Source organism: Heloderma suspectum, chromosome 3 (genome assembly GCF_057233095.1).
Source record: "Heloderma suspectum isolate Gila_16-S chromosome 3, 16-S_ref, whole genome shotgun sequence".
NCBI lineage: Eukaryota > Metazoa > Chordata > Lepidosauria > Squamata > Helodermatidae > Heloderma > Heloderma suspectum.
The window spans coordinates 9,947,081-9,975,053 of NC_139460.1; the positions used below are offsets into that span (position 1 = coordinate 9,947,081).

General features: G+C 49.2%; 2 protein-coding genes and 1 long non-coding RNA gene across 7 annotated transcripts in view; 1 reads left to right on the plus strand and 2 right to left on the minus strand.

Annotated features, from left to right (window-relative positions):
* Positions 1-11,978, minus strand: part of GAB2 (GRB2 associated binding protein 2) — a 186,749-nt gene extending 174,771 nt beyond the window's left edge. Inside the window, exon 1 of one of the 3 annotated variants that reach the window (XM_084842482.1) lies at positions 11,423-11,978. In XM_084842482.1, coding sequence (XP_084698608.1) covers positions 11,423-11,494 — 72 coding nt within the window. In that variant the 5' untranslated portion in view covers positions 11,495-11,978. Of the gene's footprint in view, positions 1-10,568; positions 10,657-11,422 lie in introns of those variants that run through there. The other 2 variants (XM_084842487.1, XM_084842486.1) reach the window with 2 other exon arrangements.
* LOC146349344 (uncharacterized) lies at positions 11,080-27,502 on the plus strand. The gene is made up of 2 exons (XR_014788948.1): positions 11,080-11,642; positions 26,968-27,502. It is a non-coding gene; the product is annotated as an uncharacterized LOC146349344 (long non-coding RNA).
* The window catches only part of NARS2 (asparaginyl-tRNA synthetase 2, mitochondrial), a 67,859-nt gene continuing 58,569 nt past the window's right edge, over positions 18,684-27,973 (minus strand). Inside the window, exons 13-16 of one of the 3 annotated variants that reach the window (XM_084842491.1) lie at positions 27,390-27,487; positions 24,433-24,471; positions 24,176-24,202; positions 22,743-23,173 (exon numbers count right to left, since the gene is read on the minus strand). In XM_084842491.1, the coding sequence (XP_084698617.1) occupies positions 24,453-24,471; positions 27,390-27,487 (117 nt within the window). In that variant the 3' untranslated portion in view covers positions 22,743-23,173; positions 24,176-24,202; positions 24,433-24,452. Of the gene's footprint in view, positions 23,174-24,175; positions 24,203-24,432; positions 24,472-27,389; positions 27,488-27,973 lie in introns of all 3 variants that reach the window. The other 2 variants (XM_084842490.1, XM_084842492.1) reach the window with 2 other exon arrangements.

Genomic DNA, 27,973 nt, shown 5'->3' on the forward strand with positions numbered 1-27,973 from the left:
AACAATTAGGGATTTCAGGAGAAAGGAGGAGGCTTCCATTGCTGCCTCCAGCATCTGTCGGCTGAAGCAATCACCTCACTCCGCCGAATCGTAGGGCCGGCGCCGTACACTGGTAACAGACAAACTTGTTGTGCTTTGTCACTGCCCAACACACCAACCAAGGCAGCAGCCTAGGGCACACCCAACGCAGTCCCGTAGCTGTGTTGCGCAGAGGAAGATTCGCGACAAGGAACGTTCGTCAAGCTGTCTTTGAGGGAAGCTTGTTCATGGCGAGTGAGTCAAGCCCTGTCCACATGTGCCAGAAATAGGAGGGGAGAGCAGGGCCATGCTCACTGACCCCAACCTCTGCACATTCCATGTTCCCCACCATCTGTAGGGAACTAACTTGAGGAAGGCTGGTGTAGACTTTTTCATGATTGGGAAAGACATGAAAGAGACAGAAGCGTCTTTTGAAGGCAAGGAGGTTGGAGGAGGGACCAACAGACACGAAACACAGGCAAGGCCAAATCCCCTCCCAGACCGTCTTTTCTTTTTGGCTATGCGCCTTAGGCGAGCAGACAGCTTTTGCACTGTACCCTTCCCTGAACATACTTAAAGCCACTTGTCTCCCTCCCAAAGCCACATCAAACAACCAGGCACCACCCTGGCTCCATCCAGGAACTATGATAGGGGATTAGACAAATTCATGGAGGAGAAGGCTATCAGTTGATAGTAGTCAAGGTGGCTACTGTCTGGTACCTCCAGAATCAGAGGCAATATGCCTCTGAATATCAGTTGCTGGGGAACATGAGTGGGAGGTGGCTAATCGCACACATGTCCTACTAGGGTGTTTCCCAGAAGCATGTGGTTGGCCACTGTGGGAAAATACATGCTGACTGAGATGGGCCTTTGGTCTGATCCAGCAGGGTTCTTCTGATGTTCTTCTTTCAAGAACCAGCAGACCTAATGCTCAACTTTTGGAAGCACCTAACTTCTATTGCTCTAAGCTAAACAGTTCCTAGTTACCCTCAACCTGCCCTTCTAGACCCTTTTATTTACAAAGCTGTTTTCTGGAGCACAGCCATAGTTTCAGCCTTTGTAAAAGGCTCCACAACCTTCCAAGAACGAGTCCAAAGACACGCTATTTATTTTGACATTTGGAACGACAGTCGTAAAAGCGTCTGTCCAGTTCTGCCTTCATGGCTTCCAGTAACTGTTTGATCTCCCCGCACGCACACACACAGTAACAATAGCACTTTAGAAGCCCTTGGCATCTTCAAAGCGTTCAATGGGTATTAAATAATTAACGCTAATGACAAAAGCACTCCAGAAACCAAAAAAGTGGGGAGGAAAGGAACTGGTTTCTCTATGGCTGCAGACTGTCAACCCATCAGGGCAAAGGTGTTTTATTAAAAAAAAGAGAGAAAGCGATAGAGGGAAGAGATCGAAGGATAAAAGAAGCGTGCGGATGGGGAGGAAAGGGCAAATGAAAACTCCTTGCTGCAAAATCACTGGAGTGAAGTGCCAAAAGAAGTGATTAGTTTGCTTGGCTAGACAGGTGTGGAAGCGAATTATGCCTGCCCATTCTTACACATGGCTGGAAATTAAACCGGACTCAGCCGTTTACCGCCACCCGCTAGCCAAGGTAATCCTTGCTCATCACACTAATGGATCTAATTCTTAAGGCTGATTTCTTAGAATAAATGCCAGCAACTGCCTTGACTCTCAGCCCATCTGGAGGTCACTGCAATAATCAGAGAAATCTCATGGTTTTTGTCTTAAGAGCTTGGGAATATCCGAGACATAACATACAGAAATGGAAGAGAACCAGCGTGGAATGCCACCAGACAAAACAAACAAGGTTCCCCAATCCCTTGTTTCACATGCAACTTTAATGCAGGAGCATTTGCAAGGGAGAAATAACAGGAGGGAGGTGGCCACTTGACCCTGCTCCCCCATCCTCCCCTAAAAAAGGCTCCTCAAGCTGCGTTGTCACTGTTTTTCCCTCAGGTGGGCTCAGAGACCAGAAGCGAGTCTGAGATAAAGTAGCCCAGAGAGAGAGAGAGTAGGAGCAGGATTTATAGGGCAGATACAGGAAGGGTTAAGTGCATATACAGAGAAAACCAACGATCCCTGTATAGTTGCCCCCTGCGCTTCCTCCGCAAGCATGCAGTTCAGAATACAGCTTGCCAAATACAAACAGCGTTAAGATCAAATCAGCATTACTATGGCTGACAAGGTGATACCATGTTTTTAAAGAGAGGAAATACTAAAATTGCAACATACAGCAATATCATCTCGGTCATATATATTGCCATGAATGGGAATCCAGCACTCGTACCACCACTGGAAGTCACGGGTGATGCTTTGCCCATACCCCATATACCATCACTTGCTAGCACTGCTGCTTTTATCGGACCATAACGTGGTTATGTAATTGTCACAGGCATGTACCTTCGGTTGTAACACCAACCAAGGAGTTTTGGCCTTCTTCTAAGATTGGGTATTGAACCTCTTTCAGCCAATTTAGCTTTGGAGAAGCTCTCAGGGGCTGCATTCTCGTGGTTCGTGGGCCCAAAAGCAAAGGGGGTGGGGTCAAAAATACCAGCATATTCTAGCGTAACACTCTTACTGACCATAACTAAGCTTTAGGAGAGGCATTTCAACCTTTTACAAGAAGGAAAAACTGCGCAAAAACTGAGAAACCACCAAATGATTGGTGGTTTAGGGAAAGGGGTGGAGCCAGGGGGAAGGGGCGTGGTCATCTGGGGGACCCTGGAGGGCCAGATTTGGCCCTCAGACCGGAGGTCCAACACCCCTGCTTTAAGACAATTGAATACTGCTTTAGTGCAGGGGTGGGCGACGTGCCTCCTGCAGGCACCAATGCCACCCCTTGGATACATTTCTGGCACCTGCCAAGGCACCCTACCCCTCCCACTGTCAGGATTGATTCTGAGCGTATGGAGATAGTTAGCAGTTCAGATTCAGAAGGGAAACAGCCAGAACCAGGGGAGGCATCTTCCCGAGCGAGTTCAGATATGGATAGGCATGCTTCTCAGGATGCTAACACCCAGATGGCTGGGCCTGAAGCCCCCCCTCTCCCTCCTCCATGAGAACCCAGGAGGAGGAGAGCACAGGGTGTGATCTGAGGGATGCTAGACTGCGGCGCAGAGCGAAGCGGGAAAAGTCAGAGGCGGAGCTCAGACGGCCAACCCGGTTGGGATGCGTGAGGGTCAACGTAGGGGAGCATCACTGGAAAGGAGGGGTTTCCCTCCCTACGTTACTCTATCCAGCAAGTCCTTGTTCAAACGGGCACCATCGTAGCTCCCATTTGGAATCCCTGCTGTTATTCCTTTGTAGCCTGAGAGTCTTCGAAGATTTGCATCTGTAATGAACCTGCAGATAGTGAATTAAAGGCATGAGACTGAACCCTCTCTTCTTGTGTGTGTGCATGAGGAAGGTGGGGGCCACGGGAACGTGACACCCACTTTAAGAAAAAAAAGTCATTTTCTTACCAGCAGCTGGAATTGCTGTGAAATAGGTTTCTGTTGGTGCTGAAAACTGTGGGTTCAAGGGAATTGTTTAGTACATTGGGGTTCAGACCCCATTTCCAACTTGTACTCAGTATGTAGGGCAGGTTACTTGTCCTTTGCTATGCCTTCCATGGCAGCCATTTTGTGGTGGTACCGCAGACAGTTTCCCAAATTGCCAAATGTGCGCATGCCCCCAAAACGTTGCCTACCCCTGCTTTAGCGTTTGCTTGCTTGTCCAAGTACTTACCGGAATGGGCACTCCTCGGCTCTACTTATGCAGCCGTTGTAAAGGAAAACGGAGAGGAGCTACTACAGCACAGTGCTTGAGCCCGTACCTTGCATGCACAAGGTTCCAGGTTGAATCCCTAGCATCTCCAGGGTTGTGGATGACATTTCTGTGACTCTGGAAAGCTAATGCCAGCCAGAGGAGACAACACGGACCAGTGGAGGCTGGTGGCTCTGATGTCAGTGGGGTGGTGAATCTGCACCAGGTTTCAGTCAGAACCAGTCAGATCTCTACAGGAGCTATCCAAGGTGTGGAAACCGTGGACAGTTCCTTTAGAGTTCTGACTGAAACCCAGAGCGGATTCACCACTCACTGGCATCGGACCACCAGCCTCCACTGATGCTGACCACATGGGCCCATGATCCAACTCAGTTTGTAATGTAAAAAATAAAGCAATCAGTCCAGAGTGTATTGCCCCAGCCATGGGCGTTGAACTCTTAGGTTAGAGGTGCCAAGACAGTGATAAATCAGACTCAACCGTTTACTTACAAGGAGACTTTATTGGGTAACTTACAGCACGCACGCGTACCCAATGGTTGGATCAGACAGCTTCTCTCGACCCCGAGCCACTGGGTACAATGGGTCTTATACTCTACAGGTTAGCAATAAGCAGTGTTTCAGCAGCACGCGCCTCTCGCGTTCATTCCCAGCGTAGGCTAGAAGTGTTTGGTTTTCAGGCACAGCCACCTGTAAACGAACTCTGCTTCCCAGGCACATCAGAGATAAGGACTCTCCTCATTAGCAAGGAATGCACCAAGAAGGCTGTTATCGGCCTTTTGACTCATCTGCACATGCGCGGAGGCCTACCAGCATGGGAATTGCACCAATAATGAACTTAAGCAAGCGTTATGGATCTCTAGGCCCCTCTAACACTACAAACGACTTGGCTACGCTCCTGGGGCCAATACACAGAGCTCAAGAGGACTTAACCTCTCGCCCCCGCAGCAGTGCCCTGCCATTTCAGAACGTTTCCTACATTACATTCCTTTGAAGGACGGGTGCACCTCCTCCCTGTTCCTTTTAAATGTTTGAGCCCTACTAATAAAAACAATTTGTTCTGCAGAAATAATGCACGGTGCTATTTCACCTGTCACGTCTGCTCCAAAGACCAAAACGGTTAGGTTGCTTTAATGACTGGTATGCATTAGTCACTTGTTCCTCTACTCCAAATTTAAAGAATTAAAACAGTATGCCTAGGCAACCGTGGCTACACCAGGTCGCCATAAGCCCCTTTCCCGAAGGATTATGACTGCCATTATCTGGGCTAAGCAATGCATGGGACACATCCAGCAGGGCAACTGTATTGCTGAGGACTGTGCAGCCAAGTCCATTCGGTTCTCCCATCATGGGAGAAGAGGAGAAAGAAGTCCACTTTCTCCATCCCTGTGCATACTTTTATAAACTCGCACCTTAGGTATCTCATTTCTAAACTAACGCCCCCCCCAAACCTTTCAGCCTTCCACCCCAATCTGGCTCTCGGGGGTTCTCCAGATGGTTATGCCCCACTTCTTCTCCCCCCCCATTTCCTCTGACTAACAATCATTTGGTGGTTCCGTGGCTTTGGCGTGTCCCCCCCACCCCCAATTCTGAAAGATTAAGGGCACAATCCTATGCATGTTTAGATTTTTTTAAAAAAAGGGAAAAAAAAGCCCTACAACTCCCACCATGCTCCAGCCAACCATGGGGCATGCTGGGAGTTTAGAGCTTTTTTCTGTCTAAACATGCATAGGATTGTGCCCTAAAATGCCTTTCCTAAGGCTGAGTTCCTGGCAGTAAGAGGTTTAGGGTGCAATCCTATGGCCGCTAGACAGTGGCTGGATGACCATGGGATTTTTCATTTTCCGGGAACCACCTCCACACCCCCTCGTAGGCAGCGTGGTTTGTCCCCGGCTCTGCGCTTGGAAGAGCAGTGCGGAGTGGGGTAAAAGGAGGTGTTCCTGGGGGCGAGTGGAAACACCGGTACGACACTTCCTATGTGCCATCCAGCCTCCCCACTACTCTGAGCCACCCTGGCTAGACAACCAAAATCGGCTGTCTAGCCACAAATGCAGGGTGGCCAAAGCACCTGCCCTGCATTGGAGAGGCGGTGGCCTCCGAGTCCAGAGGCAGACAACTAATCCCCATTGGACTGTGCCCTTGATCTAAAATATGCTGGTATTTTGGCACTGCCCCTTTTGCCCGGCCCAGCCCACCACTGCAACGTGGCCCCTGAGAGGTTCTCCCCAATGGAATTTGGCCCTCGGGCTGAAAGAGGTTCAGTACCCCTGCCACGTAGGGCAGGCACTCCAGCCAAACCGCTGATCATTCTGCTCGTTGCTGAAGAAACCCTCCTAACTAAGCCAAGCTGTGTCAGGGTCCCTGAGAAACTGGAGCGAAGCCTGGACTCCTACATTAGGAATACAGGCCTCAGCCAGCCAACATCTTGACTAATAGCGGCACAGACACAGCCCTTCCATCCATCACCTGAGCTGTTGCAATTTCACCATCGGTCCTGGCAGGATTTCACTGCCAAGTCAGACTTTGCTGATTCATAATACCTCACTTAGGCTGCAAATCCTCTGCACACTTCCCTAGGAAGAAGTTGTCAGGAATGAATCTGAGCATGTGGAGATGTCTGGCAGCTCAGCTTCAGAATCAGGATGGGAACAGAGGGAGGCACCCTCCCTGCTGAGCCCAGATACGGCAAGACTTTCTTCCCAAGACCATGACACATGGATGGCCCAGCCTGAACGGCTCCCCCATTCCTCCACCATGAGAACTCAAGTTTTGGAGGAGGAGGGCGAGGGGCATGACTTGAGAGATGCTAGGGTCTGTCGCAGAGCAAAGCGGGAAAAGCTAGGGGCAGGGCAGACACTCCACCAGGTTGGCCACTCATGGAAGCTAACATAGGAGGGACTCACCCTAAGGGAGGGGCATCCCTGCAAAGCAAGTCTGGCCATGAAGTTCATGCCCAGACTGCTGGCAACTTCTCTAACTTCCCCTTCATCTCCTCTACTGATATTCGTAGATGTGTGGATTAGCTGGTTCTACGCAGTCTGAGAGTTTACTAGAATATGCATTTGTAAAGAAGCTAGTCCTTTACTAATAAAGCAGTGTTGGCCTGAAGTTTTGTTTCCTGGACTGTGTTGATTGCAAAGGGAGGGGAAGGAACGTGACACAAGTCCCATTGGACTCAGTGGAGCTTATGTCCAAGTAGATTCATACAGGATTGCACTGCATCTGTTGCCACTGTGGATCAGGATATTTTAGACTCAATACAGAGAACTGGACTTGGCAGCCCCCCTTTATGGCAAGAACAGGGACTGGGTGGGGAAGTGCACCCACTCAATTTTAACATTACACAGCAACGCATGAACCATTTAGAATCCATTATTGATGAGACAACCACCCCCGTCACCTCTGGCAAAAGCCCAGTGCCCCCATCCACCTGCGCACACAAACAGACGGAGGCTGGAGGCATAATGGTGCAATCCTACCCCAATATGTGCAGTTGTGGCTTAACCTCCAGCCCTACATTTCCCAGGGTACTTTAGATCTGGAGAGGCAGGGGAATGATTTTAGAAGCCACTCTTGGTCAAATTCCTGCAAAAGCCAATTTGGTCAGTGCCTGTAAGAATGTAAGAGCTGTGCTGGATCAGACCTAAGGCCAATTTAGACCAGAGTTCTGTTTCCATGTGGCCAACCAGCTGCCTGTGGGAAACTCAAAAGTACGACATGAGTGCAACGGTACCTTCGTAGTCGTGTTTCCCAGCAACTGGTGTATACAGGCGTATTGCCTCTGCTCCTGGAGGTAGCATATAGCCACCAGGACTAGTAGCCACTGATAGCCTTCTCCTCCAGGAATTTGCCCAACCCCCTTTTGAAGCCATCCAAACTGGTGGCCATCACCACATCCTGTGGTAGCGAATTCCATAGTTTCACTCTGTGCTGTGTGAAGAGGGACTTCCTTTGATCTGTCCTGAATCTCCCACCCTTCAGCTTCATGGGATGACCTGAGTGGGTTGTAGTATTATGAGAAAGGAAGAAAAACCTCTCCTCATCTGCTTTCTCCACACCATGCACAATTCTATATATCTTTATCACGGACACCTCTAAGGTAGTATACAGCTTCCATGCAGAGCAAGCTTTACCTGTTGAATTTTGCTTGGCAGCCAGCTTGTTGGAGATAAAGATCCCACCCCAATTTTGAAAAACAGCCATTATGCTGGGTAGGAACGACAGGGCCTGCAGCTCAACACATCTGGAGGGCACTGGGCTGAGGAAGGCTATTCTCGGTGAAAGGGGAGCAAGGCAAAGAAAGAGGGTTTTTCACACACATGGGCAGCATTATTTGATCTCTCCCACACCGGGCACTCAAAATGTGTGAATGGTCTCTGTGGTAAATCACTGTGTTTGATGTCACTCGAGGCAATATACAAGCTCTGTCCACAATGACTCATTCACACATGCACTTGATGCAGGGAGTGGTCTGCGGCTTTGGGGAAGCTCTTGATAGATGTTTAGGTTGACGCCTTAAAAAAAACCCTACAGAGTGGCTGCAAACAAGCATGCCATTAGTGTTATCTGCACACTGGCAGAGCCAGGACTGGCTGACTCAACAGCAGGCCCAGGTTTAGAGTGGCCATGTGTCCTACTTTACAGAGGACAGTTCTCTATTTGAAGGCCTGCGCTCAGTCCAAGTCTAGTTAAAGTTTTAAAAAAGCCCTAAGGGAGAGCAAGGGGGGCTTGAAGTTGTCCATCCACAGTTAGCACCTCGACAGCAGACAGAAAGGGGAGGGACGCGGGTCACAGCCATCCCCTCATTTTTGTTGTTGTTGTTCAGTCGTTCAGTCATGTCCGACTCTTCGTGACCCCATGGACCATAGCACGCCAGGCCTTCCTGTCCTCTGCTCTCTCCCGGAGCGTGCTCAAGTCCATATTCATGGCATCAGTGATGCTATCTAGCCATCTCATCCTCTGCTGTCCCCTTCTCCTCTTGCCTTCAGTCTTTCCCAGCATCAGGGTCTTTTCCAGGGAGTTTTCTCTTCGCATTAGGTGGCCAAAATATTGGAGCTTCAGCTTCAGTCTCTGTCCTTCCAATGAGCACTCAGGGTTGATTTCCTTTAGGATGGACTGATTTGACCTCCTTGCAGTCCAGGGGACTCGTAAGAGTCTTCTCCAGCACCACAGTTCGAAAGCATCAATTCTTCGGCGCTCAGCCTTCCTTATAGTCCAGCTCTCACAGCCATACGTTGCTACTGAGAAAACCATAGCTTTGATTAGACGGACCTTTGTCGGCAAGGTGATGTCTCTGCTTCTTACTGTGCTGTCTAGGTTGGCCATAGCTTTCCTCCCAAGGAGCAAGCGTCTTTTAATTTCATGGCTACAGTCAGCGTCTGCGGTGATCTTGGAGCCCAAGAAAATAAAATCTGCCACTGCTTCCATTTCTTCCCCTTCTATATGCCAGGAAGTGATAGGGCCAGATGCCATGATCTTAGTTTTTTTAATGCTGAGTTTCAAACCAGCTTTTGCACTCTCCTCTTTCACCCTCAACAAGAGGCTCTTTAGATCCTCTTCACTTTCTGCCATTAGGGTGGTATCATCTGCGTATCTGAGGTTGTTGATAATTCTCCCGGCAATCTTAATTCCGACCTGTGATTCATGCAACCCGGCGTTTCTCATTATGTACTCTGCATATAAGTTAAATAAGCAGGGCGACAATATACAGCCTTGTCGTACTCCTTTCCCAATTTTGAACCAATCGGTTGTTCCATGTCTGGTTCTTACTGTTGCTTCTCGACCCCTGTACAGGTTTCTCAGGAGACGGTCTGGTACCCCCATCTCTTTCAGAATTTGCCAGAGTTTGTTGTGATCCACACAATCAAAGGCTTTAGTGTAGTCAATGAAGCAGAAATAGACATTCTTCTGGAATTCTCTTGCTTTCTCCATGATCCAGCGATCCCCTCATTACTGCATTTCCACTCTATTCCCTGGGGAGGTGGTGGGCTCTCCCACAGTGGAGGCGTTCAAGACGAGGCTGGACAGCCATCTGCCAGGGATGCCTGATGGCCTTACAGGCCCCTTCCAACCCCACGATTCAAAGTATAGCCGTTATTTCCAAATTTGCATCTGTGCACAGACATTGGCACGTGCAACCCTTACGCAAAAATCCGTGTCCTCGTTTTTTTGTTTTACAAAGGGCACGGAGCGTAAATCTATACTGGGGCTTTAGTTTTTTTGGGGGGGGGCGAAGCACTGCCCTCCCCCTTATAAGCGCCCACGGGGCCGGGGTTTGCCCCGCGCGTCACGTGTGAAACGGGCCCGGGCTGGGCTCCCGTGCAGCGGGTCGCCCAAAGGACCTGCGGCTCTGCCGGCCCCGGAGGCGGCGTCGGAGAGCTTCTGCTCGGCGTGCAGCTCTCGCTCGCGCCACTAGAGGGTCCGGAGGGGGAGCGGAGCGGACCCTCGGCGAGCAGGGGCTCCCCACCCAAACAACAGAACGCGCCAGCGCTGCGCGGCGGCCACGCCCGGCCAGCACCTGTAACGCGGCCGGCGCGCGGCTCGGCACAGCCCCGGGAAGCGGGCGAGCCCTTCTCCGCCCAGGACGCGGCTGGCTGCATCCCGCGCTTTCCCGGCGCGCCCAACCTCGCTTGGATCCGCAGCTCCACCCTGCTCTCCAGCTTCGGCTCCGGAGTCGCGCCAGCGTGCCCCCCCAGCAGAGGATGGGCCCCCTCCCACTCGAGCAGCGATGCCGTAGCCCGGCGTTTGCCAGAAAGCCCCGTGGGCGTTTGCACCTTTCTGTCCTTCTTAAAGGCGGCCCACCAGCCCAGGTTTCGCTTTTGTCATTCCACCTGCACCTGCACCTGGCCAGCCCAGTCCTCGATCCGAATTCGCGCCTCTTCTGGGCGCGGGCAGAAATCCGCCCGCCCCGCTTTGCCTCCTGATTAACATCCAGACATATGGCTCGGGGAAGCCGAGATCGGTAAAGCTGGGCAGAAACCTGTAACGTACAGCAGCCTTACTTTATAGTCCATCGCCCTCCCTCTTAGGAAAAAGAAAGAAAAAAATACCCCCAAATCGGATTAACAGCCGGGAAGAGAAAGCGGCAAGCCAGATCGCACCCATCCGTCTCGGGTGCGATCCGGCGAAGGCGCACAGCCGCCGCCCCTCCATCTCTACCGGGGAGGAAGCAACCTTTGTGTTTAACACCTGCTTCCCCCCACCCCGGGGGAGCGATTCCAGTTGCACCCAAACCAAGCTCGCCCAGTGTTTGGGGAACGGGCTAATCACAGCGAGGCGCGCGACGGGTGGGGCGGGGAGGAGAGAAAGGGCCCGCACGGAAGCAAATCGATCCAGGGGCTTTTGTACTAGAAGCAGCGGCCAGCCCAGCCCAGCCCAGCCCAGCCGAGCTCTTTCCCCCGCGCCTCTCCCTGGTCAATCATTATCACCGCCTGGTAACCTTCAACTAAGGACAAGCTACGGGGAGGGGGGGGAGTGTATTGGGGGGGTGTCCATGCATCCACTCAGACTTTGCCGTCACCATGCACGCGCGCACACGCTCCGGCCCAGCTCTCTCCGGAGGAGGAAAAAGGAGTCTCCTCTTTCGGAAAAAGAAGGGGGGGGAATCCCCTCCCCGATCCTCACTTACGTATCTCCTCAACTTCTTCTCCGGCGGCGATTTGCGCAGCCAGCCCGAGCAGACCACTTCTCCGCCGCTCATCCTGGCGGAGGGAGGCGAGTTCGGCCCGCCGGCCGGAGCAGGCGTCGTCGGCGTCCCGGATCGATGCCCTCCCTCCGTCGGAACCGGCGCAGCATCCGATCGCAGCCGGGGCGGCGGCGGGGGCCGGTCCGTCGGCGCAAGAGGGCGGGTAGGTCGCAGCCCTCCTCCGGCTGCCCAGTTTCACAACTGCCGTTCCGCGGTGCGCGGCGGCGCCTCTCCGCCTTCTCCCTTGCCGCCTCCCCCTCCGAGCCGTCCGTCGCCGGCGGCTGCTGCTGCTGCCTCCTCCATCCACCGACCACAGTGGCTTTTCTGTCTGGCTACACAACCGGCCCGCTGTTGTCTTCCTGCTTTTCTTTGGGGGAGATTCTCTCCCCGGCGAGGGAGCGAGATCTCAGCAAGCGCTCCCGCTCCGCGACGCGCACTTTCCACCCTCTTCAGCTGGTCTGGATGGAAGCAGGAAACTCTCTCTCTCTCTCTCTCTCTCTCTCTCTCTCTCTCGCTTTCTCTTATTTTAAACGGACCCCCCCCCCCGGCCCCCGGGCTCCAAACACGCCACGCCCACCTCTCTGCCTTGCGAAGCGCAAACACGCCGGCTGGCTTGTTTGGGAAGACATTGCATGGGAACTTCGGGTATTCTTGTTATTCCTATTGATTTTTTAAATTATTAAACTGCTATCCAGTAATGATTTAGAATAAAATGACACACACACCCCCCCCAGTGGTGCGGCGGTCAGTTTTGAAGGGCAGGCGCTCATCTCGGCGCCCACAGGCGCGCCCCCAAGGGAGTTTTCATCTCTACCAGAAGCAGGTCTTTTATGAGGGCTCTTAAGGCCCAATCCTATCCATGTTTAGGCAGAAAACAATTCCCAGCACGCAATCCTATGCATGGTTAAGACAGAAACAAAAAGTCCTGGGCGTGCTGGGAATTGTAGGGCTTTTTTTCGGTCTAGGCATGCATAGGATGGCACCCTGAATTGCCCATCCAGGACCAGTTGCCACCCCCAAATACTTTGCATTACGCTCACTATGGTTGCTGGGGAAATTCATTCGCCCCACTCCTCAGGTACTGTGAGAATTGCAGCTACACTCAGAGGGAACAAGAAATTCTGAGGGGTGGGGTGGCCTGGTGAGGCATCCCTGCGAATCAAAAAGTGCAGGTGCAGGTGATGATAATACTAGCAGAAACCCTGGGATCCTTGCAAGGAAGAGCAGGTTATAAGTCAATAAGGGCACAATCCTATGGCCACTAGTCAGTGGCTAGACAGCCATAGGATAGGTCAGTTCCCGGGAACCGACCTTGGAGCCTACACTGAGAATTGACCTGCACGCCCTCCCACACTGCCTCGTAGGCAGTGCGGATCAGCCCCGTGCTCTGTGCTCACGAGAGCAGTGTGGAGCAGCAAAAGTAGGGTCTTCCTCGGGGTGGGGAGGGCGGGAGTACCTGTCCAACGCTTCCTATGTGTCGTCAGGCCTCCGCCCCCCCCACGACTTCCCACAGCTAGACAGCTGAAATCAGCTGTGTAACCACGAATGCAGGGCGGCTGAAACGCGGAGGAGAAGATCCCCTCTGCACTGCTCCCACCATGCATTGGATAGGCAGTTGCTTCCCAGTTTGGAGGCTGCCGCCTATCACGTTAGGATTGCGCCCTAAATAACATACCATCAAACTCAAGTACCAAATGCGCAATTTGGCGGTGGTGTGGGAGTAATAAACATAATCTTTTAAATTTTTCAGAATCTCTCTGTTGTTGTTTGGACTGCGCTCCCAGAAATGCGCTCAAAGGTGGTGTGGGCAGTGTGTAATTTTTTAAAGAGTGAGATGTTTCTTAGTGTAGGGAGGACATGCTGCAGTTGCTCAGTGGATAGGGGAAGTTGCTGTATACATCCTCAGAGAACCTTGCTACATATTATATAATACTTCCTACCTGTTCCTTTCCAGAATGGGCAAAGCCAAAGATGGGAGAGGCTGGTTAAAGGAGGAAGGGTCTGTTATCTAAGACTAAAGAGGAGCTGGAAGATTTTTTTTCTTTCTCATACACTACTGCTCTTGCTCAAGATGTTGAGCTGTTCACGTATGCCAATATTTAAAACAACCACCACAGTGCGGGGACATTTCAGCCTCCCAGGACACTTTGTCACTGACCTATTCTTGAACAAAGGAATTTTAAAGGGACCTCTGAATTACAATTGATCAAGAAATTCAATTATATGAGCTGTGGTTTGACTCAGGGTAAGAGGCGTTTAGCACACTATGCCTGTTAATTAACTTACCACTGTCAAGATGTTTGTGTTATCACCAACGCTGCTTTGTGAATGGTCACCATTAAGCGTTAACATAATTGTCACTGTCTGTACTGCCTGCATTTCCTTTCCTTCTGACCTCACTGCTTCCATTCCCCCCCACCCCAATATATATGTCAGCAACTGAGGATAACACTTCTTATGAAGTTGACTCTAGTCAGGGCTGGCCCAAGACATTTGCAGGCCTCTGCAGGCCAGATGCAGAGTCTCTGCAAAATGGGCAGGGCCAAGGACAAAAGAGGGGATGCCAAACTGCCAAAAATATTAGCATGTTCTAGCTTAAAGCTCTTCCTGCCAGAAACTAAGCTTTAGGAGAGGCATTTCAACCTATTAGAATGGGGAAGAATTTGTACAAAATCCAGGACACCACGAAATGGTTCGAGGGGCGGGGAGGCTATCTGGCAAGGCCCAGAGGGCTGTATTGGGACCCCAGGCAGGCTGAATATGGTAACGGTCACCAACTTTAAAGCAGGATTTCAGAACTTCATGGAAAAGAAGCCTATCAATTGATATTAGTCATGATGGGTATTGTATGCTACATCCAGGATCGCAGGCAGTGGGCCTCTGAATACCAGTTACTTGGAAACAACAGCCTGGTGAGTGCTGTTGCACTCCGGCCCTGCTTCTAGGCTTCCCATTGGGGCATCTGGTTGACCACCATGTAAACAGGATGCTGGTCCGGTTTGGCGTTTGGTCTGATCCAGCAGGGCTCAGTATTCAACATACAGGTCTCTAATCTAGCCATGGCAGACAGCACATCTTTAGGCAGGCCCAACAGAGCTCTTGGAAAGCAGTTCTGAGGAGATGCTTCATTTGTCACCAGTCGTCATTTATTTACATTTTAAAGAAATATGTTTCTTGCTCCAGAAAACCCAAATATACCATATTGTATTATTTCTGTTATTATTGGCAGCTCCAGGCAGCAGTGTGCATGGTGCTGCACAAACATCATTCTCGATGCTGCAAAAGCCAAGATTTAACAACAAGTCCTTTTGTATGCACACCTACAGTGGCCGTTGTCCCCAAAGGGCCCAAAGGCATTATGAGACAATGGAGAAGGGAGATAGAAGGAGTGAGACCTGGATTGAAAACCCACTTGTAACTGTAGTGTCATCTTGGATTAGGAGGAAAAGATATAGAAGAGGCATGGTCCATTGTGGGGGTTGGCAATTGAAAGTATCTGGGCCTGATGAGCGCTAACCCAGCAGTGGAGGGTAGCTCCTATGTCAGTGGAATGAGGAATCCACTCTAGGTTTCAGTCAGAACTTTAAAGGAGCTATCCAAGGTGCAGAAGCACCAGCCTCCACTGTAACCGAGTTGCTCTCATTTGGGCCCAGGCTATTTGAAGAACTGTATTCTCCCATACAAACTTGCCCAGGTTTTCAGATCTTTGACTTGTCTCCAATGGCGGAGACATGTTTGGTGGAGACCCGAGAGAGGAGGGCCTTCTTGGTGGTGGCTCCCAGTCTCTGAAACTCTCAGCCAAGGGAAGCTAGGTTGGTTCCTTCTCTGTTATCCTTCCGCAGGCCAGGTAAGATGTTTGTATTCAGACAAGCCTTTGGGATTTAAGACAGGTTGCAATTCAAGGGGGTTCTAACCAGCCAGGGTTGCCATTTCTTTCTATTGTTGTGTTTTAGTGGTGTTTTTAATCTGTTTTTATGTTTTCATCCTCTTTCTGTTTTTATCGGAACTTTACTGTCATTAGCTGCCTCAAGGGCCTTTTTTTGGCAGAAAGGTGAGATAGGAATTTAATAAACAGAAATAAATAAACTTAAAAAACAAGTGGGGAAAATGTGGCATCTCTGTCAACAGTGTTTGCTGCAGGGCGCTGTGCTGGTCATTGTGGTTTAAACCACTTTCACACGAAAAATCCAATTACACAGTACCGACCACAGCGTCTGCACAGGAAGCTCTGATGTCTTCTCTCCCATTTCTCCATCTCTAAAATGCCATTTCCTGACAGTCTGGGGGTCAGCCGTATCCGTACCACTGCTCAACCTGACATTTTCAAGAAATCAACCCCTAACTATTCTGTGTCGAACACAGGTCAAGTTAAACACTCAAAAAAGTTGTTATTGCTTTAGCTCCACAACGAGCAAAGTTTCATTAGGCATGGGAGCATGTTCCAGTGAACAGGGGCACAATGTCTGCTACCCCAAGCTCCATGGAGCAGAGCTGTTGAACCTCTTGCAGCCCAAAGGCTAAGTTCTATTTTGGAGACTCTCTCGGGGGGGGGGTGCATTCCAGTGGTGCGCGGAGCCAAATGAAAAAAGGGCGGGGCCAAAATGCCAGCAGGTTTTAGCTTAAAGCTCCTTTTGCCAGTAACTCAGCCTTAGGAGGAGCATTTTGACCTTTTGGAATGGGGGGGAAATTGCACAAAAGCTGAGAAAACACCCAACCACCCGTGGTCACAGGGTATGGCCACCTGGGGAACCTTGAAGGGCCAAAGTTGACCTCCAGGCTTGAGGTTCTGCACCCCTGGATTGGAGGAAGGACTGGAGAAAAATGTAATAAATGGAACATCTCCCCTATGAGAGAAGGTTACAACAGCTGAGATTGTTTAGCCTGGAAAAAAGGAGGGTCAAGGGAGACATGATAGAGATGTACAAACTTATGCATGGTGTGGAGAATGTGGATAGGGAGACATTTTTCCCCCTCATAATATTAGAACCCGGGGTCATCCCATAAAGCTGATTGGTGGGAGATTCTGGACAGAGGAAAGGAAGGGCTTCTTCACACTGCACACAGTCTGGTCGACAGCTGGTTGGCCACTCTGTGAACAGAATGCTGGACTAGATGGACCCTTGGTCTGATCCATTATGGCTCTTCTTATGTTCTTATGTTGTGTGAAAGGCCATCGCTCGGTGTTCGAGCACTGGCTTTGCACACAGATGGTCCCAGGTTCAATCTCTGGCATTTCCAATTAAAAAGGACGAGGCAGCAGGTGATGATGGGAAATAACTCCTGTTCAAGACCTTGCCAAGCTGCAAATAGTTTGATCTTGTGTAACGCAGCTTCCTATGAAACCATGTCAAAAAGCATTACTAAACCCCAGTTCCATCTCATAAATAACATTTCTGAATGAATAAACTATAGCTGAGAAACTGCTCTCCACCTACTGAATTCTCTTTCCTGTCCAACTAATTAGTAGCCACCACATCCTAGTCAATGAGATGCTGGTGTCTGCTCCTGTCCCCCCCCCCAAATTAGGGGAAGGCAACGTGGCATCCATGGGCGTCCCCACACATCTTTGGTGCTTGCCAGGTGCCTTACCCCTCCCACTTTTATTTTCTTTTTTAAAAAAATAACATGGGTAGTGAGTCAGGGTGTGGATGGGTGGTCCAGAGTGAGAGAGAAAAAGAGATTGGAGGGGGGATAAGGTGGCTAGCAGAGAGCAGGAGTGGAAAAGAGTTTGCCTTCTGTGACATAGGTTTCTGTTGGCTCTGAAAACAGTGGGTTCAAAATAAGTGCATCGGGGCTCAGACTTGCCTCTGCCTTGTACCCAGTTTTCTGGGCACGTTACTTGTCCTTTGTGACTAGCCATGCCTCCCACGGCGACCATTTTGTGGTGGTGCCCAAGACAATGTATCAAACATGCCCGTGAGCCCAAAAAAGTTCCCTGCCGCTGCCCAGAGTCATGTGGATCAACTGTGTGAAGACCCAAGTCTATTCTGTTGCTGTCGCTGAAGACTTTTCAGTTCCCTGCAGCCTCAACCCTTTGGCTTGAATTCATTTCATACCTCGGAACAGAACGTTTGGTTGATTACTTTGGAACAGGCCACGCTGGATCCCTAAGACAAGATCTACCACACCTGTAACATTCCTAACAGATTGCGTGATCATCGCAGCAGATGATCGAGCAAAATTCCAGTGCGCCTGCACGTGTCAGGGAGAGGCGCTTGCTGGCCAAGAAGAGGCCCCATGGTGTTTTGCATTCATCCAAGCCGGCTAAAGCAGCAAGATGGACCAGAACAGCCACCTTCCAAATATAGATTGTTCCAGCCCATTTTGTTAAAAAAGGAAGAGTTCCACCACCTATTGGGGGAAGCCTGGCATTGCACAAGCCATGTTTATAATGAAAGAGCTTCTGCAGTTTAAACTAGAGCTGAAGGGCAGGAATGTGAGTTATGTGGCGCTTCTGTAGGAGCACAGAATGTCTACGGATTGTGGCACTGGGTGTGGAACTCGGCTTTATCAGTGTATGTGTGTGTCAGCGGAGGCTGGTAGCTCCGATGCCGGTGGGGTGGTGAATCCACTCCGGGTTTCGGTCAGAACTCTACAGGAGCCATCCAAGACCCTTCGCACCTCGGATACCTTTAGAGTTCTGACTGGTTCTGACTGAAACTCGGAGTGGATTCACCACCCCACTGGCATTGGGGCCACCGCCCTCCACTGGCACGTGTGTGTAGCTTTCGTGGATACGAGAACATGCTTGGAAAAGTGTGTGAGCCATGACGAAGTCTCAGAAAGCACCACACAGGTATACACAGCAAGAATGGGCAATTATTTTTTCCCACCCAGGCCTGCATTCCTTTTGAGGTAATCAATCTCTCAGGAGCCACCTCCTTGAGATCATCACAACCTCACATTGTCTGTCTCTCTCAAGAATCTCAAGAGAAAAAGTATGGGATGTTGGTGATCTTAAATCTCTCTCATGTGGACATGCCCAAAAGGTCACTGGACGATCTTAGGCCTGTCACTTTCTTAGCCTAACCTACCTCACAGGGTTGTTGTAAAGATCAAAAGGGCGGGGAGAGATAATGTGTGCTGCCCTGAGTTCACCGGAGAAAGGATGAGACAGAAATGTAATACATAAATATTTTTGAGTGTGAGTTTGGGGACTTTCCCTCCTATTGCCACCTTTCAGCACTAAGTCAGAAGGCCTTGGAAATGATAACACTGAACTTTATTGGCACTTCTTCCTCAAGAGGAAAGAATGGATCCTGGTATTACTCAAGTGTTTACAGGGTGATCAAGATTTCCATACAGGGAAACACAGAACTTTTCTTCTCCTTGCTGTACTGTGAGATGATAGCCCCGCTTGCCAAAATTCCCTCTTAATTAAAAGTTCCACGCATGCACTGCCTTACGTCAAGAGGCTTTATCTTTATGATGCAAACAGGGAAAGAGGCAGAGGATGGTTAAGCAATCATTCTAATTTCCACAATACGTCAGCCTCTGGTGGAGAAAAGTTAAGGCCTAGGACTCCTCCTCCATTGCTCATGGCATTATCACCTATGAGTCAAGAATCACCATGTATTATCATGTCATCGCTGATAAGGATTTTGGACAGGCACATGGACAAACTCAGGGGCAGACACTATGGAAAGAGCATCACTCTAAAATTCCAATATTGTTGGCCAGTTACTCTTTTATTTTTTAAATCCCAGCTTAGACCCAAAGTCCTGAGACACAAGGTTTCCAATTAGTTTGCAGGCAGAGACAAACTATACGATAACCCTGAACTGAATACTACATTATTTGCAGCATTTAACTGTATTCTCCAGCCTCTTTTGCTCCCTTTGCTGGGTTTTTTTAATATACAGCTGTGTCATATGTGATAGTGACTGAACATGACCAGCTGATACAGCACGCCTGATAAGAGTACGGAGGACGCAGAAGCAAACGAAGCTGCAACAATGGAGTATGCAGTGTTGTAACTCGGAAAAAAACCCTTGCAGGTACTGTGTTGAGTGTCCCCATCCTTTTCCTTTATAGCACAATCCTATGCTTGTCTACTCAGAAATAAGTCCTACTGTGTTCAATGGGACTTACTCCTAGGTAAGTATGTATTGCATCCTTAACTGTGGCCATTCAGCACCAGCTTTTTATCAATAGCCCATACTGAAACAGATTTGAAATCGTAAGAACACAGGAAGATGCCTTATGTCAGACCCCGTCTAGCTTGGCACTGTCTACTCAGCTGGGCAGTGGCTGTCCAGAGTCTTCCTCCTCCCCTGAAACCTGAAACTTTCTAACTGGAGATGCCAGGGACTGAACCGTATTCAATCATGTATGGTGTGGAGAGAGTGGATAGGGAGACATTCTTCTCCCTCCCTCCTAATGCTAGAACCCAGTGGGGTCAACCCATGAAGCTGATTGGTGGGAGATTCAGGGCAGAGAAAAGGAAGGACTGCTTCACCCAGGCCAGAGTCAAACTGTGGAATTCACTTCCAGAAGATGTAATGATGGCCTCCAATTTGGATGATTTTAAAAGGGAGTTGGACAGATTCCTGGAGAAGGCTATCCAGGGCTACTAGACCTGATGGCTCTATGCTGCCTCCAGTATCAGCAGCAGTATGCCTATGTGCACCAGTTGCTGGGGAACATGGGTGGGAGAGAGCTGTTGCACTTGTGTCCTGCTTGTGGGTTCCCCATTGACAGCTGGTTGGCCACTGTGTGAATAGAATGCTGGGCTGGATGGACCTTCGGTCTAAGCCAGCAGGGCTCTTCTTATGTCTTAACCTGGGGCTTTCTGCATGAATGCAAAGCGTGGGATCCACCACCGAGGTGCAGCCTGTAGTTCTGTCATACAGGAAGCACCTCTGAACATGCAGTGTGTGTCTTTCCTTCACAGGGAGCAACGGCAGCCTGTTTCCCCCCCCCCCCATTTAGCATTAAGGAGATTTCCTTGGAGATTTCAAGGGAGTTTTATTTTTTCTTCTAAAGTTAACCATGGCTGGCTCCCACCCACTCACCCACCCTTGACAACGTTCTTTAGAACCCGGTCCAAATGTTTATAGCTCATCTCAGAGTGCAGGACACGGAATAATGGGCTCAAGTGACAGGAAGCCAGATTCCGGCTGAACATCAGGAAAAACTCCTGCTACAGCAATAGGACAATGGAACAAATGGCCTAGGGAGGTGGTGGGCTCTCCCACGCTGGAGGCATTCAAGACGAGGCTGGACAGCCCCCTGTCAGGGATGCTCTGAGTTGGATTCCTGCAATGAGCAGGGGGTTGGACTCGATGGCCTTGTAGGTCCCTTCCAACCCTACTATTCTATGATTCTATACCAGTTCTTCTATACCGCTGCAAACCCTTTTGCCAGCTCTCTGTTCCACCTCCTTTGGCCACCAGCAGTGGCGTGGTGTAGCCAGGGCTTGGAGGGGTGCAGCACCAGGACTCTGTGATCAGCAGGGACACGGATGGCATCTGCCCCACCCATCAGAATTCCCTTGGAGCTTAGCTGCAATCTTCACTGTAGCTGAGGGGAAATTACTCTTCTCAGCAACAATATATTGTTCCTTGTCCTAATGCAAAGCATTTTGGGGTGGCTTGGTCTCCAACGGGCAATCCGTTTTACAGAAGACCTGCTCCTGGTGGAGATGAAAACGGCCTGATCTGGTTTGTTGATATGGATCAACCCACCAGCCTGGATTTTGGGGCTCTTCTTGGGGGCATGGTGACAGGGACAGCTGTGCTAAGTGCCTGCATTTCCAAATTTACCACCACACCACTGGCTACTAGACAAGGTGGGCAGGGAGATTTCCCCTGCACCTTTAAATTTGCCACTGAATTGGGAGGATAGGCAGTGGGGCTTCTCCCACCTGTGTCCCCCTCCCCCCAGTCCTTTCATCTACATCCCTCCTCAGTCTGTTACAGGTAGCAGTAGGGATGTACAGATTCCCCACCTTCCGATCCGGTGGGGAATCTGCCCAGAGGGGAGGCGATCCATTCCTCCCCCCGCCCCGGAATCATCCACAGCGGTTCCACTCCAGGAGGATTCCGCAGAGCTGCACACCGGCTCCGTACCACTGGCGATACGGTAATGGTGGCCGCCATTACCGTATCACCAGCACTCCGGAGCTGGTGTGCTGTTCTGCCTGCAATCCTCCTGGAGCAGAGGAGATCCATTCTGCTGCTAATTCCAGAGGCTGGATTCCAAAGAATCTGGCCTCATTTGAGTCCGTGGTGGAATTCTCCAACATCCCTAGCTAGCAGGACTCCAGCACGGGGGCACAGCAGGCAAAGGAGGGGGGTTCGGGGAAACGGGCAGACACAGGCACGGCAGCCTCATATGTATCTGAATTTCCATTATTTATCTGAACTTTCTTTGTAAGTCCAAAGAGCTGCGACAGAACGAGTGATCTCCAGGAGGTGGCTGCCCAGTGAATGTCTCCATGAGTCACTGCTCTGGGGTTACCTCCTCCAAATTAGAAGACATGCCCAGAACAGGGGCTCATGCAGAAATGCAACGCGTCAGCTCCTCCAAGGAAAGGTAATTCTCATCCTCACACTTTCTGAGGGCCAAACTAGATGAAAAGCCATTCACGCAATCAGCAATTATGTGAGTGGCTTTTAAAAGGTGAATTGCAGGGTGCGCGTGCGTCTGTGTGCCTGCCTGCCTGCTATTTGCATTGCTAGAAAAGCTTGGAATTCACCTTTTAAAAGCTACAGCTGGAGTGAACGGTAGTTCCCTCTCCCCAGTGCAAATAAGCAGGTGTAGGGTGATCAGGATTAGGACCACAGTGATAGGGGGATTTTAACTCTTACTCCCCCATTTCCAGATCAGGGTTCTGACCCGGATCCAGCCTCCTGCAACTGAAATGTACCTAGTTCAGGAGCAAAGCATACCTCCGAACCCAGACGCTTGGGAAGATATTGGCTGCATCCTTTCCAGTACTTAGCACAGCCTTCTCCAACCTGGTGCCCTCCAGATGTGTCAGGACTTGCAGCTCAAACACATCCAGCGGGCACCAGGTTGGGAAGGCCAACTCTGAAAATCCAGGTGTCGTTCCCAATGTCAGATTAGGCTCGAGCTAATCCCCTCATTACACAGCAGCTCTGTTACCCAAGCAAGCATGTCACAAATGCAGCAGGAGCATGAAACGAAGCCATGGCTTTTCTAACCTTCACAGTGCTGCATGATCATCTCATTAAGCTTCTTATCCTTCCTGGTTCTGAACCCTGTGGTCAGCCCAAACACTTCTCACTGACGAATGGATGCCCAGTAAAGTTTAAGTGTATTCGGTCTAGTTATGGCTGGGATACAGCCTGCTGCTCCTTTCAGACAGCGCAAAGCGCTCTGCAGATTTAAAAGTTCTGTATGCAAATATAATAGAAAACTAACTTAGTTTCAAAACTTCAAGTCTTCTGTGTCAACTTTACCATAAAATTATTCAATGCAAAAAAAAAGGGGGGGGGGACTTATTTTCTTCCTGACACTGCAGCATTTTGTCATCCAGGCCACTAATTCATTTAAGACACGTCCACAGGAGCTGAGGCGAAGTGCTAAAAAACACAGGAGTGGGGAAATCGCGGGAACGGGATGACATCTTTGATATTCTCGACTCCCAGGATGCATCGGAGGTAACGCTCAAACCCCATTCCAAACCCTCCGTGAGGGGTTGATCCAAACTGACGCAGCTCTAGGTACCTGTAGCGCAAAAGAGCAGATTAGTTATGCTTACAAATACTTTCCATTTGGGGTAAATTCCCTTCTTATCAAGGCTCTACTATCAGAACTTCCTGTTTACTCCACTGCTGCTTAGCCTGGCGTTCATCAAACATTTCGAACTTGTCCTCTCCTTTCTGCCTCCCCAACCCCCACACTCATGGCAGAATCTAAAGAGCTTCCCTTCACACATGCACACTGGTGCAGCTAGATAATTTAGGACTTAATGGGCATACCCGTTTATGGTCTTAAAACTATTATTTATTTATTTCATTTATATCCTGTCTGTTTTCCTCTTGCAAGGAACCCAAGGCGGCATACATAATCCTCCTCCTCTCCATTTTATCCTCACAACAACAACCCTGTGACGTAGTTTTGGCTGAGAGTCTGTGACTGGCCCAAAGTCACCCAGTGAGCTTCATGTCCGAGTGGGGACTAGAACCTGGATCTCCCACGTCCCAGTCCAGCATTCTAGCCACTATACCACACTGGCTCTCCATGCTTTACAACTGCTTCTACATTCTTGATAATTCTAAAAATACCATGGTTGGTATATTAAAAGTCTAGTTTACTCACACAAGTTGACTAACTGAGTTTACTTTTAAACGTTTCAAATTTTAATGATTATCTTATGAGCAAACCAAATTATACGTAATACATTTTATGTTCCGAAAGTAAAAAAAGTGACCCGGTTCACGCGTCATGACCAACTATGGGTTAAACAACCCATAATTAGTCAGAGCTGCCTGCTTGTTGTTTCATTTCTGCTTTTGTATACAACCGCAGAATGCCCCCGTTCCTGCATTGTTCGTTGCAATGTTTGTACCTGGAACTCTGGGTTGTTGAGGGGGAAACAGCCCAGTGTTTTAACCCAACGATTCGGGTTAAATCTCCACTATTTAGTGGTTGCAAAATGTTGGGCGAATTGGATGGTTTTCTAAATACAACAGTAGACTGACAAAATGATATTATGTTGTGCCTTACCATTGATAGGTATCTTCAAGCCCCAACCTGTGGAACCAACAAAAGAAACCCTTCTCAGTATTTCAGCCATGGTGACATACCAGAGAGGTAGCCCTGTTAGTCTGTTGCAGCAAGAACTGCCAAGAGTCATGTGGCACTCTGAAGACTACCAAGTTTATTGGGCTGCTGTGGCACGTACATTTGACAGGGAGGTCTCTGGCCCACAAAACGTTAGCTGCCCCAGGATATTCTGTGATTTTAACAGCTGTGGCACTTACAGCATGTAAAAGCAAAGTACTCAGGGAAGCTCACACACCCTGCAGATTAAGAAAGCAAAAAAGAAATTGAACCAGAGATTAACATGAGACATATATGATTTGTGAACCTTCTGCCAGCAGAAACTGTAGTTCCAAAGTAAAGTGTAATGTGATGCATGCTGGGGCAAAAAAATCCCAACTTCAAGTATAACTTGATGGGATCTCAGCTACCGGTGACCGAACAAGAAACAGATCTTGCGGTTGTGGTGGACAGTTCAGTGAAAATGTCAATCTGGTGTGCGGCTGCTGTAAAAAAGGCAAACTCCATGTTAGGCATAATTAGGAAAGGAACTGAGAATAAAACTGCCAATATCATACTGCCCTTATACAAATCTATGGTGTGACCACACTCAGAATAATGGGCATAGTTCTGGTCACCACACCTAAAAAAGATATTGTAGAATTGGAAAAAGTGCAGATAAGGGCAACCAAAATGATCAAGGGGCTGGAGCAACTCCCCTATGAAGGAAGGTTACAAGAGCTGGGATTGTTAAGCTGGAGAAAAGGCGAGACATGATAGAGGTGTACAAAAGTATGCCTGGTGTGGAGAATGTGGATGGGGAGACTGTTTTCTCCCTCTCTCAAAATACCAGCATCCGGGGTCATCCCATGAAGCTGATTGGTGGGAGATTCAGGACAGAGAAAAGGAAGGACGTCTTCACACAGCACATAGTTAAACAATGGTATTTGCTACCACAAGATGTAGTGATGGCCACCAATTGGGATGGCTTTAAAAGGGGGCTGGACCAATTCCTGGAGGAAAAGGCTATCAATGGCTACCAGTCCTGATGCTATATGCTCCCTGCAGTATCAGAGGCAGTATTCCTATGTACACCAGTTGCTGGGGAACATGGGTAGGAGGGTGCTATTGCGCTCATGCCATGCTTGTGGGTTTCCTGCAGTAAGCTGGTTGGCCACTGTGTGAACAGAATGCTGGACCAGACGGACCCTTGGTCTGATCCAGCAGGGCTCTTCTTATGTTCTTAAAGCCCCAGGGCAGCCTTCCCCAATTTGAGGTCCTCCAGACATGTTGGGTGACAACTCCCTTTGCATCCTCACCCCATGATCTTTCTCCACTGTGGCCTCATAGGGCAGGTGGTATGGGGGAGGGGGAAACACACCCCTCAATAAGAACCCGACCTGGAAAATCTTAACAATTTTAGGCCAGTGGCAAATGTTTCTTTCCTGGGCAAGGTTCTTGAGTGGGTGGTTGCCAACCAGCTCCAGACACTCTTGGACAAGACTGATTATTAGATCCATTTCAGTCGGGGTTCAGGCCAGGTTCTGGCACTGTCAAAGGTGTGCCTCTCCTGACATGAACCTGCCTGTACGATCCTCCTCCAGCTGCCTACTCTGAGGGAAGCTCAGAAGACAGCAACAAGGGAGAGGCCTTCTCGGTGGTGGCCCCCCAATTCTGGAATGATCTCCCCAATGAGGCCTGCCTGGTACCAACATGGTTATCTTTTTGGCGCCAGGTTAAGACCTTTCTCTTCTCCCAGGCATTTGGCAGCATATGATGAGTTTTAATTGATCCTGGATTGTCCTACGGTTATGGTTGATTGCTTGAGTTTGCTTGCTTGAAGTTGTTTTAGATATATGTTCTCTTGTGTATATTGTCTGTTTGTGTATTTTTTATGTACCTCTGTAGACTGTACCTTTTTATCTCTGTATACTGTATTTTTAATGTTTTTAATCTTTGTAAACTGCCCAGAGAGCTTTGGCTATTGGGCGGTACAGAAATGTAAATAATAATAATAATAACAGTAACAACAACAATTCCCCCTCCTCCCCAACTCCTGGTTGCAGCAGCCCTTGAAAGAAAGGCACTTTTCACACATTAAGGGTGTAAGCCTATGCATGTTTATACAGAAAAAAGTCCTACAATTCCCAGCATGCCCTAGCCAGCATGGCTGGCTAGGGAATGCTGGGAGCTATAGGACTTTTTTTCCGTCTAAACATACATAGGATTGTGCCTTAGGTGCTTTTCTTATCACCAGTCAATATTTCCTACACCAACTCCATCAAAATCAACAGAACTTAGAGGAAAGATATTTAGTAGGGGAGTGTTAACATGAAATAGGGCTGGGGGAAATGCTGATTTCTGAGCTCGCCTGAATTCTCCAAAAAGCACTTTGAAACTCATTTCGCTCCCTCCCATTTTAGGTTTTCACCTGTTTTTCAAGTTGTTCGAATAAGAAAAGTGTGCATTGTGAGAGGGAAAAGTGCACAGTTCTGTGCATATTTTTCACAGGCGTGCTCTTTCCCCCCCCAAAGCATGAAAATGCTTTAAAAAAGAACACATTTCAAAGTGCACATTAAAAAAAACGCACTTCCCGAACACCATCAGAAATTCAGAAATTAGCTAACATTTGTACAAAAAAAAAGCTCTCCTGCTTGTGCTCAGGATTGCAAATGGGACACATTCACATGATCTGCCAGCAGAAATGAAATTCTCACACATACCTAGTGTGAAATATATCATTATTTCTCTTTCAGAAATCCTACAGGCTGGACAAGACTCCTCCCCATCCTCTGAAATGCAATTTTGCCCTGTCTGTGCCAGCACAACCTCCAATATTCTGGTGCGTCACGCGATCCACTGCGGTAAAGTTTTTTCCCCGTTCCCTAACCCAAATTCAATTGTGAGAAAGGACTATGTTAGGATTCTTTTGCATCACCATTTTATATGAGACCCGAAGAAATTTCTAGAAGGAGAAGACATGCTGCCTCTTTTTCTTAAACAGATTACATACAGGAATTGGAACACCATTTAAAACACATCCCCACAGAAGCATCTGTTCCGTTTGGACACCTCCTTCCTCCCCTCTTTACTTACTGGTGTCCTTAACAAGCCCTCCTTGACCAACTGTCAAACTGCTCCCCCCCCCCGCCATTTCAGAAGCAGACATTTTCTGCACCTCTGTAGGCGGGACTGTAGAAAATCCAGTCGGTCTTCTCTCAAGCTGCCTCCACAAAGTTCTCCAACTCCTGGTACCAGAAGATCAGCCGCTGCAACCTTAAAGGAAGGAAATGGGGGAAAAAACAGCCTCTCTGAGTTGTGTATCTAAGTAATCACAACAGCATGGGATACCAGTGGTGAAGCGACGGTTGGACTTTGGGGCCAAATTCCAGGGTCCAGACAGCCCCCGAATGAACACCCAGAGAGAGTGGCAGGAGAGCAGGTCAGCAGAGGCAAACCTAATTTTATTCCTGTAGTCATGATAGTGAGTTTATCATTTAAGTAAGTTTAAAATGCAAAAGTGTACATGCCCAGTGTATTTGTTTTAAAAATCAGGGTTTGCAAACAATGTTGCTGGTACTCTTAACATATCAGGAATGCAAAAGCAGTTGTAAAGCATGGGCTGGGGAGGGTGGGGAGGGGGGAGACAAAAATGCTAGTTGTGTGCTCCACAGCTGAAATAATACACATGCTATTCTAAATCCCCCCTCCCCCCCGACCATTAATTCCAAGGTCTAAAATTGCCTAGCGGTATCACTGTGG